Raw genomic sequence first — 12,022 nt, 5'->3', positions numbered from 1 at the left:
TCGAAAAAACAAACAAACAAACAAACAAACAAAAAAACAAACCCAAACAACAAAAAAGGGCAGGTGATTTGAGTTGTGCAGAGAATTTGTTTTTGAATTGCTAGTACTCCAGGACAGTAAAGTAATTGGGTCGTTAAAGAGTCTCAGGATGAACAGAGAAACAGACATGACAACTGGACTGTCTGTATTTAATGCCCCGAAGAGTTCCATCAGAAATCCACTTTAAGAAATGGTCCTTCATGGTTGTTGCCACAGTTTCCCCAGGAGTTATAAATAGACATTTCCTCATCATCAGCCTGAAGTACAGTTCCACCAAAGCCCAGCTTTGGGGACCAGTGAGTCTGTTCAGTTTCGTTTCAGAGCATAGCTGAAGGGTTGTTTAAAGGAGCATGGGTGAGCCCACAGCGGCTACACCCCTGGACATTCTCACCCACTGCTGCCCAGATGCAGTTCCCTCTTAGTTAATGCTCCAGAGGATATAAACTCTAGCACTCCCTCAAGACGACAGGGCCACCGTCATTCAGGCAGAGGTTAGTATAGCTGGTGGGAGGGTGCTGAAGGGTGTCTAGAATCTCAGGTGACTGAGTGGAACCTTTCCACCCTGTCTAACAAAGGAATGTCATCAGGCCCAGCCATGAGAGTCTCTTGTAAGTAGTTACGGTTTGCCTGATGAAGATCATGTGAAGGGTAGAGTACAATGCTTTACAACAGCAGGGTCAAAATAGACCAGAAAAAGAATATAATTTTCAGTAGTATTCTGTTTATGCCCTTGATTTTTACATATATTTTACGTCTAGATGTGATGTTATATAAACACATAAAATTAGATATAGTGAATTTTTTAGACAGTTTAAGAGATTGCCAAGAGAAATTTTGACTATTTGAAGTTTAGCTTACTGGTTATCTCTTAAGCACAGTCCCTGAAAAAGGAGAGACAATTGGGTAGACCTTGTTGTTTGATGTAGGCATGTCTGCCATCAAAATATCCAGAGCTGCATTGTACTGTGCCACTTGAGTCGGCCTGCTCTTTCTATGACAGCCTCTAACTGCCTATGTGTATGTGCAAAATTAAACCATTTTAAACATTTGTGGTTTTCTCCAGGCAACCCGATGTAACTGTCACCAGAAATCTAAAGAGGAAAGGTGTACATATGCTGATAAATATACCCAGACACCCTGGAGAAGGATTCCTGTAAGTCCCCTAGTCTTCACTCCTGCCCTTTGCTATTTGGTGTGTTGCTTTGATTTTTAATCTAACCACTAATAATTTTGAATCTGCCATAGCTATTTTTTTCTTTAGGTGAGTGGCGCTTCGCTTGTCTCCCAGTTGTTATGTGCTTTCCAAAGCTTCTCTTGTGTGCTCTATACAAGCGAGTGTGCTTTTAATAGCTTTCCCATTCTGCATACTGTGGCCCATCCGATTGGAGTGCTTGCTCTTTCCTCATTGCATGTTTGTGAGAGTAGTAATACTACTGTCCCACTTACACGTCCATTCGGAAGGTGTACGATAGAGAAAGCATATTCCCCTTTGTGTTGAGACTTTTCCAAATAGGTTTTATTATTGTAATTATAGGTTATTGAGGGAACTAGGAAATAATACATGAAAACATAGTTGGGGGTGGTTTATTAGAAGCAGTAGGAAATAGCTACCTAAATATTATTCATTCTTTTTGAAAGTGTTATATATCAGGTATATTTAGTGTTAAAAGTACCTTGAGTACTTGGAACTCGCTTCAGAATGTCAGACATTATCCTATTGTATGGAGAAAGTAATAGACTTCTATTAATTAGAGCTTGGTATACTTTGAGATTCCTTTTGTGTTCTATATTGTAACAGAGTCCCAGTAACACAGATTAATAGGAAAATATAAAGTCTAGTAGTCAATCCAACTAAGAAAACATATCTGTAAACCTTTAAATTTTACAAGATTGTTACTTTTGTTTCTTTTCATACAATGTGTAATTGCATTCTAGTGGAATGATAATAGAAATTAACTTACTTGAAGATCATCTTGGTTCTTGAAGGAAAAGTGAGGAATCAGAGAAGGAAATACACAAATAGATAATGACTCCTCTATTCCTAAACAGCCAGTAGGACTACTGAGTCACTGATAAGAACAGATGAAAGGCCTGTGTAGGTAGGAGGGTTGGGGAGGTCTAGATAGCTGAGGAGGTTGGAAGGGAAGGTGATGGAGGACTCTAAGAGAAGACGTGCATAGCCAAAGAAAGCACGATTCTCCTTTGATGTTGAAGGGTGTGGGGACATAAATGTTTGGAGACAAGTCTGGGATGAAAGATTGTCTTGTGTCTCTACATGAGTATTTGATCTTTCTAGGGTCTCCAGTTTTCCCATAGGCTGTTGTAGTTTTAAATATCATTATTTGGTTTTTCTGTTAAGTATGAAAAGCTTCACTTTGCATCTTCAGGGAAGTCATTAAACTTTATAATTTCCCTGCCCCCCCCCCCAGCCCCTGCCTCACTGTTCTGAAACAGGATCTTAGTCTGCCTTTTAAGTAACTGATACAGAACAACTCCAGCATATTCCTGATTCCCTGTTTACAGTAATCTTGGGAGAAGTAAAGGTCAGGGCTTTAGCCATGCACTGTCAAAAACTCAGGCTTCAGCTTTCACCATCACTTGTTTATATTATAGGCATCACCTGGCCGCATTCCTTTGTTTTGGAGATAGGAATAAAAATCAAGGTATATAGTAAATAGTCCATTACATGTCTATAGCAAAAAAGTGGCTGGAGCAGCACTATAACTTAGCACCCCTGACTAGTGGTCCATAGTCCCATATCCCCAAAGCACGTGGAAGAGCCTTGCCAGAGGGAAGGTTTTAAAAATTAGAATGGGATGATTGCACCATTCTTAACTATAGAACTGTTAGGAAAGGCAGCTGGGGTGGGCGGTGGGGTGGGTGGGCAGTGGGGTGGGTGGGTGTGGCAACAGTAAGTGTACAGTTAACCTGGAACACACACATGTCCTAAGGGAAAATAGAAAGTTGGTGTGAAAGCTCATGTGCGTACAGAGTCAGAAAGTCTAATCTAGGAATTACTGTACTTTCACTGGGGTCCATTCAGTGAATAAATAAATGCATGTTCATTTATTTCAATAATATTTACGTATCTAGTTAAGTTTACAGTGTGATCTGTTCCCCCTGTTCATTGGGCTTCATTTGAAAAACATTATTTTGGAAACAGTTACTGTAATTTTTTTTTTTTTAAGATTTATTTATTTATTATATGTAAGTACACTGTAGCTGTCTTCAGACACTCCAGAAGAGGGCGTCAGATCTTGTTACGGATGGTTGTGAGCCACCATGTGGTTGCTGGGATTTGAACTCCAGACCTTTGGAAGAGCAGTCGGGTGCTCTTACCCACTAAGCCATCTCACCAGCCCCCAGTTACTGTAATTATAGTGATTTTCTTTACACTCAAAAATTATACCTTGCTCCTGATGTTCTTTTTTAAGATTTATGTATGTGAGTACACTATCACTGTCTTCAGACACACCAGAAGAGGGCATCGGATCCCATCACAGATGTTTGTGAGCCACCGTGTGGTTGCTGGGAATTGAACTCAACCTCTGGAGGAGCAGTCAGTGCTCTTAACTGCTGAGCCATCTCTCCAATCTCTTAGATGATCTTTTAAAAGTAGGAGTTCAGCATATTTAGGCAGGGTGTAGGTGATGCAAATGTGGGGGTGCAGTGTGGTTCTTGTTTGTAAACTTTACGGTTTTTTTTTTTTAAGGCAGAAATTTTAGAAATGAAAAGGCTATTTAAATATCATTTCAGTGTGAGTTTTTAAAATCTGCCTAGACCTTTGAGAAGGTTGCAGATGATAATCTCTCATCTTCACATTTTCTCATAACATCTTGAGACAGCTTAGTCGTTTTTGATACTGCTACTGTCACTTTGATTATTAGCATGTATTTGTGAGAATTCTCTTGAACATTATCTAAACATGAAGGAAGAAATCTGCCTGCAGTGAAGGATCGAAAGGGTTGATGGCTGGGAGGTTTACTGACTAGGGTTTGTCAGAAGCCATGTAGGAGAAGGAAGGAAATGTGAAAGGCAGTATGAGACGGATGACAGCCTGAGGAGATGGCTAAGGGTGTCGGCCTGAGGCTGGGCGGCAGAAAAGCAGGCACTTTGAAGCCACCATGAGTCTCCTCTGGAGAGTTGAGTGAGTGGGCTTGGTGTCCCCTGATAGCTACAACACACAAGAAATACTAAACAAGGCAGTAGAGCCGAGGGAAAAGAAAAAGAGCACATACATACTTGTATGCATATTACTTTGTGCCAAGCTCTGTTCCACTGAGTATAGAAAAAGACACGGCCCCAACCCACAGTAAGATAGATGCCTGTTTACTGTGACCAACAGTTTGTCTAGATGCTGGTAATTTCCCTGCACTCAAGGAAGCTTAAGCTGAGAAGTACTTGCATGGCTCAGGAATGCTGTGGGAGGCCGCTGCTCTGAGAAACCAAAGGTCATCTTACTTTGTTTTTCTTTCTGTTTGCAACATGGTTTCACTCTTTAGCCCTGGCTGCCTGGAATTCCCTGTGAATACTAGGCTGCCCTTGAACCCAGCAGAGTTCCAGGTGCCTTTGTTTCCTGAGTGTGGAGATTAAATCACCAACAAGCCCAGCTGAAGGTTCATTTTAAATATATAGTTACAGATCCAGCTGTGGTTGGTGCAGTCCTGTTGACCCCTGTGCTCAGAGGCTGATGTAACAGGATAGCCACAAGTCCAAAGCCAGTCTGGGCTTTATAGCGGACCTTGTTGATTTTCTCAGAGGTAGTCTTTACTGATCTTGTACTAGCCCACTCTTAAGAACAGCATTATTTAATATTGAATTCGAATAATTAAACAAAAAGCATGAAAATGGATGTATCTGGAGGATATCATCCTTAGTGAGGTAACCCAATCACAAAAGAAGTCACTAGATATGCACTCACTGATGAGCGGATATTAGCCCAGAAACTTAGAACACCCAAGATACATTTTGCAAAACACAAGAAAACCAAGAAGGAAGACCATCGTGTGAATGCTTCATTCCTCCTTAGAATAAGGAACAAAATACTCATGAAAGGATATAGGTACAGAGACAAAATTTAGAGCTAAGATGAAAGGATGGACTATCCAGAGACTATCCCACCCAGGGATGCATCCCATCATCAGCCACTAAACCCAGATACTATTGCACATGCCAGCAAGATTCTGCTGAAGGGATCCTGATATAGCAGCCTCTTGTGAGGCTATGCCAGTGCCTGGCAAACACAGAAGTGGATGCTCACAGTCAGCTATTGGATGGAACACAGGGCCCCCAATGGTGGAGCTAGAGAAAGTACCCAAGGAGCTGAAGGGGGCTGCAACCCTGCAGGTGGAACAGCAATATGAACTAACCAGTACCCCCAGAGCTCGTGTGTCTAGCTGCATATGTAGCAGAAGATGGCCTAATCGGCCATCATTGGGAAGAGAGGCCCCTTGGTCTTGCAAACTTTATATGACCCAGCACAGGGAAATGCCAGGGCCAAGAAGTGGGAGTGGGTGGGTAGGGGAGCAGGGGTGGGGGGAGGGTATAGGGAACTTTCGGGATAGCATTTGAAATGTAAATAAAGAAAATATCTAATAAAAAAAAAAGAGACAGCATGAATTTGAGGAGTGGGGGCATATGGGAAAAGTTAGAAAAGGGGAAATGATGTGATAATATTTAATTGGAAAATTATGAAATAAATTATTTGGATGAAAAAACATAGGACAAGAACGAAATTTTATTACCCTGTGTACTTCCAGTATTATTTTTAGACTGTTTAAGCTTAATGTTTAGAGATACAAAGTCAGTTTGCACATTAAATTCAAAATTATGCTGATGTGTTCTTGTTACAAGTCAGTCATTTGTTTGAGCACCTTAACTTAAATGATTACAGAAATCAACCCTCAGTCTCCATCAGACAGCAAAGAAGGTCTTGAGAATCTTATGTCCTGTCACATAATCAGCTGACCTGGATTACTGTTAAACCAAGTGTGGGAATGTGCAGACTGTCATGTCATATGGGAAGGCTTGTACAAGTTAAAACTGTTCACAGTTGCACCTAATTCTACTCTCGCCTGGTTTAGTAACTGAGTATTGCATATGAGAGAGTCAAGGGAAAATGATCTGGCATATATTTCAAAATGTTCTGTTGGAGTAATTTCTAACACATAATAATCTTAGTTCATAACACTGCATATAGGAGAGACATATACGACATCAATTCATTAATCATTTCAGCGGAATAATATGTGTAGTCAGCAGTCATTTTCCTGCTTGTGCAGTAGACTCATGATGTCAAAGTTTCCCAGTATATTTTTATAAAATCTGAAATCTGCCACAGATGCATCCCAAAATGCATGGGTTTTTAAACATTAATGTTTATAATTTTATAATTTTACTAGCAAGAAACCTATTTCCTTTTTCTTAGGCCTGGGAGATAGGATGACAGAGTAAGTGAAACAACTGTATATCTCAAAGATTTCTCTTTTGAGACCACTGGTGTCCTGCTTTGGAGCCTGGACAGGATGATTGGTTAGCATTTCTATCCTGTACTATCCTGATTTTAAACTCAGATTTGCCATTTTCCTCTTCACTGGGAGTTGCCATATTACAACTCAGAGATATTTAATGTGTATATTTGGATATATTTGGAGATAGTTTCTCAAAGGAAATTAAAGAATTTATTTCATTGCCAAATGGTCTTACTTATGTATTTATTTAGTGTTGTATTTATATTTGCCACTCAAAAGGGTTTGTGTGTATGAAAATATATATACACACACATACACACACACACTCACACACACACACACACACACACACATCCTTGCACCAGTATTTGAACAAGTAACATTTGTGAGGTGGTCACATAATTGCCTTTACATAGTGTAATGTTAATCATTTCAGGCATCAGGTTTTGCATATAGCATGTGCCAGCTACCTTTATAAATACTGACAGGAGCCACCTGTGCTTCTGAGAGCTCATATTCTAACAGGTAGAAGTCTGCACACAAAAGATTACTGTTCATGTCTTACACTGTTTGCAAAACAGCTATGTTGTGCATTTTGTAGTTATATATGAAATCAGTACCTGACCGAAATTAATTTTCAAAGCCAATAACATTCTACATGACTCTTATAGCCATGTACTGATCTGTTTATAAGTAGCTGACATTCAATTTGGATTTATTCCAGACATTGTGAAGCTGTTTTGAGCATGTGAAGAAGCAGTGTTTGACTTAGAAAACAGGCTAAAGCAGCGTAGTTTGCTAGTATTGGGACCATTTTATTTGTGTATTGTAATTTTATCTGTGCTTATCTTTTAATACCCATAAATATATATTTCTGATTCTGTGGTGTTCAACGTCTGCCATACAGATAGATGTCTTCCAACTTTGGTAAAACATGATTAAGTTAAATTAAGGACCTTTAGTTACTCATACTAAAAAGCATGCGTCACCTATGTCTTGCATGCCACACTTTGTAAGAACTTATTGTCACAATATTCTAATTATTTCTAACCCTAGCTTTCCTTACTTTTGTGTTCTAATCTTTTGAAAATCTATAACTTGAAAAGAAAAATTTTGCGCTGTTAGATTTCCTGATTCATAAATTAATATTTCTGTGTGTGAATACATATAATTTATCTTCCCTTCTATAGTGCTCTTCTGCAAAATAATAAGCTGATACTTAAAAGTAGATGATGTTGGGGTTTATGCATACCAGAAAGGCTTATTTGTGTGTTACCTACGAAGAGGTGTGGAGTTCTGAGATATTTTCTGTAAAATATTTGACAACTAGATTTTGAATTCTGATGTGTTATAGTTTGAGCTGCCTGTATGTTAAAAAATGAAATTTACTTCTCATTAACACTGTTGCTGTGTTATTTAAAAAGTGAAGACCAATGTTTCTCTGGTTCCCTTCTTCATTATGCCTCCCCACCCCATCTCTTTCTGCACAGGGTGGGTATTGTGCCCCCTCCTTCTCTCCTTGGCAGGGCTCCTTCCCGGGGATGCCACGGACTGTTCCACCGCACCGCAGACAGAGTGAGTCTGTGTCTCTCACTCCCATCCTGCTCTGGCTTCCCCTCCATGGTATTTCCCTGCTGCATGGCCCCTCCCTCTCCAGTACCTTCTGTCCCTCCCAGTCATCTGCAGGCACCTGCTCCAGGAGCACCCCTGTGCTCTGCTTTCCTAACCTTTCCCTGACTGCATGCAAACAAACCTCCACTGTGGCTTCCTGGAAACTGCCAGAGGTTAGTTTCACCGTAATGCTGTTGAAACCTTTCACTGGTGACCCTAGACCTGCTGGCATGCATCTGTCTTTAAGTAGATCTTATGAAGATCATGAAATGTATAAGATAAAAATTATTTTTTACCTACTTTTAAAATGCACACAGATTGATGGACAGATGCATACTGTTTAGGGATCAGGCTTACTAGACCATTGCACACTTTAAATATCTCCTAACCAAAGGCTTTAACTGTATTTAATTACCATCTAAAAAATTCCTTTAAAAAAATTCAAGGCCGTTTTAAAACCACTAATGTCTTTTATAATTTGTTAGCTGCTTCACAGCATAGAAGCAGTGGCGTTGAATATGCATGGTTTACTAACACTTTTAATGATTCAGTTATTACTCGACCTTCCACACGGCTTGGCTGCTTTAGATTATATATTTTACTATATCTGGTAAGTTGGCTGGATTTTATCTGTTTTTGAAAAGTTATCTACCCCTAAAAGCTACTATTAGTGAAAAAAGAGTGAATCAGAGCTAGTTCTACACCTTCTCCAGAGCTAGTTCTACACCTTCTCCATGGTTTATTCTGTGATTCCTACCAGTTTTTCCACTGATTTTCCTTAGGTAAAGTATCAGGAGTCCCAAGGGAAATTTTAATCACCTTAGAATAAAATTTATTTTTTGAAAAATCATGTCTTTATCAAAATTATAAGTAAGTTACATGAATTCCAGATTAAAATAAGGATTAGTTACATGATTTGGCTCTGGTAACCTCTCAGGAATGAGTGGATATGTCTTTCTGTAGAGATTTTTACAGGATGCTTGTAGTCATAGCTGCAGTATCATTACACGCCCTTCAGCATCTCTCACTGAGTTTGAGAGGTTCTTTTGGAAGAGAAATATGTATTAACTGATACACTATCTGAGATTCACCCCTGGGGATAGGTGTTACTATATGCTAACAAAGCTCTTTTTCTACCTGCTTTAGGTTGTGTGTGAGAGAGAGATGAACTAAGGCCATGAAGTCATAGGAATGAACCCAGTGGTTTTTTTCAGAGACAGTTAAGAATAGGTCTTAGTTTTTTTTTCTATACTAAATGAACATTCAACGTGATAATACCTGTTTCTGCATTTACGTAGTTTTCCATTCCCAGCACTCAGTTTTTATAGAGGTTGATTATAAATAATAGGCGGGAGTTAAGAAGTATCTCTCTCATTGTAATGTTTCATTTTAAAACTTCTTTCTGATACCTGCTTGAGCACTGACTAGAGTGTACTGTGTTTATCATCAAATACAGAGGCTGAGAGTGTGGCTGAGTCTTGAGAAGCCGCAGTTTGGTTTTTATTTTGAGTTGTAAGAGTGAGTGGTAGATGCTAGAAGTGGTAGATACAGTATGGAAAGTAGTCTGTAGTAAGCAGACACTGGCAGATAGAGTGTGGAAGGTAGCCCATAGTAAGCACACAGTGGTAGGTACAGTATGGAAGGTAGCCTGTAGTAAGCACGGAGCGTGAGAGCATCAGTTATTAGGAGTATGTACCCAGACCATTTCACAAAGCCGCACTGGCCAGAAATCTTGCTAAACTGCTCTAGGAAATGGAAAGAAGTATAGAAATTCTTGGCTTTCTCTAGAACTGATGAGTTGTATTCTTTTATATTTTTTATTAAAAATGAATACTAGGGCTGGAGAGATGGCTCAGTGGTTAAGGGGCACTGACTGCTCTCCCAATGGTCCTGAGTTCAAATCCCAGCAACCACATGGTGGCTCACAACCATCTGTAATGAGATCTAACGCCCTCTTCTGGTGTCTGAAGACAGCTATTGTATACTTAGATATAATAAATAAATCTTTTAAAAAAATGAATACTAATACTTTGTACTATCTTTTGATTTCAAATAAAAAATTTAATGCTACAGAAAATAATCTCTGTTTAGGTATGTAGAGACCCTTCTTGCTGTGTCTGTGGAGACTTCAGTTAACTGTCTTGAGATACCCCTTCCACGCTAATGTCCACCTACATTGGATTGAAAATGATGCAATTCCTGCTGTAGAGTAGGAAAAATTAATAAAATCAATTGCTTCTGGCAAGTAGAAGGCCTTAATGACAAGTACAGATAGTGTCTCCTGCCGTTCTTGGTGCTTCAAAATCATATTTAAGAATGACACCCATTTGTTGCTGCATCTAACATCAGAATTTTCTCTTGCTTATGTCACCTAAAATTAATTAGTAATTCTCTGCATGTTTTCTGTGTAAAGCAGCTTAAATGGAAAGAAACGGACACAAATCATATAAAGTACATCTCCATCTGTCCTAACAGTCAACAATTTCTGTATGTGTTTCTTGATGCCTAAGTTTATATTCTAATAACTATATTTACCAGAATTATATTGACGTGGTGGAATTTATAGCCTGCCTATTTTCTACAACTTACTCTCTGCCTTTTCACTCGTTTTTGGCTCAAGAATTAAGTCTCAGGGTCCATAGCCTTAATAATAATTAAATACGGCATATTGGAAATTATTTCCAAAAATATTTGAAAACATTTATGTATAGTTTATAAAAAATAGCCATATATTTAAGAAAAGGATAAATATAACATTGAATATGTAGGTATTTTATTTGAATTCTCACTTTATCTGCACATAACTCATAGTCAGAGCTATGAATTCTGATTTTATAGTCAGAAATATAAATCAGCTTATCAGAGTGCTGCTGCAGTTTGTTCAGGATAAGTAAACAAACCACAATTGAATTTCGTTCTCAATCCAGAGCCTGCATCTTGCAGTTTATTGTAGATGACCCTTTTCCTCTGATAAACAGTAGAATGGGCTCATTATAAAGGAGCTAAAAGATCTAAATCGTTTTATGTACTTCTACTCTTTTATAAGGTGATAATCTTTTGTAGTTCTCGATACTTTTGAATCATATAAACATGTTTCACATAGTATAACTTGAAATCACTCTTTTTTGGTAGATGACAATGTATTTGAGAGTAATTATGATTGAATCTTTTTCTTCTAGTTCACATAAATTACTGCAGTGCATTTTATCTTTGTGTATAATCCAGTACCAGCACTTTTAGGCAGAGCTCCGGAAATCATTTGCTAAATGCTGAGTGTGCTCACTAGGGACCAGTTACCATGCATATTCTAACTGCCAGACATACTGGTAGGCTTGATGTACATGGCCCACCACTCCAAGACATGGTGTCAATCAACTCTGTATGCTTGTTTGCATCAGCTGTTGTGCTTTTATGAGCAGTTAGCTTTTGGGAGTTATTTTTCATAAAAATAAAATGTTTTGTTGAAATGGAAACTAGGGTAATTTGGTAGAAACTGAACTAAGTCAGTTGTACATTAAGCCAGTTTTTGTCTGTAATATCATACAGCCTTTGTAGTCAATTTCAGATGCTATCTGGCATGGTTATTGGTTGGTTAATTAGAATGGTGCACCTAACTTATGGTCTAGCAGGACTTCCCATAAACCTAGCCATGTGTTAGTTTCTGCAGTACATGAACTTGTGGCAGAGGTAGCCTTTAGCATTTTCCGTGTGAAGCTTTTTGTGATGCCCTCTCTGCCGATGGTGACAGTGTTTCTTTAGCCAGCTCCTGTTGCTGCGGTGGTGTTGTGGCAAACCACACCCTACTAGTTACACTAAACAGTTTAGAAATTTCTCCTACAGTACTCTGCATCTGCTAGGTAGATGTGATAGGCTAGAGTCTGTCACTCTCAGTGACTGTGCCT

The 12,022-nt window shown here is 38.9% G+C and overlaps 1 protein-coding gene across 8 annotated transcripts in view; it reads left to right on the top strand.

The window, feature by feature from the left end:
- Positions 1–12,022, top strand: part of Ccser2 (coiled-coil serine rich protein 2) — a 104,043-nt gene that overhangs the window by 80,370 nt on the left and 11,651 nt on the right. For 3 of the 8 annotated variants that reach the window (XM_029541450.1, XM_021203079.2, XM_021203076.2), the window contains 2 exons: positions 1,103–1,192; positions 8,000–8,084. In XM_029541450.1, the coding sequence (XP_029397310.1) occupies positions 1,103–1,192; positions 8,000–8,084 (175 nt within the window). Of the gene's footprint in view, positions 1–1,102; positions 1,193–7,999; positions 8,133–12,022 lie in introns of all 8 variants that reach the window. The other 5 variants (XM_029541447.1, XM_021203075.2, XM_029541451.1 and 2 more) reach the window with 2 other exon arrangements.

The sequence above is a fragment of the Mus pahari genome, chromosome 8 (assembly GCF_900095145.1).
Source record: "Mus pahari chromosome 8, PAHARI_EIJ_v1.1, whole genome shotgun sequence".
NCBI lineage: Eukaryota > Metazoa > Chordata > Mammalia > Rodentia > Muridae > Mus > Mus pahari.
This window is presented reverse-complemented; position numbering and strand designations above follow the sequence as displayed.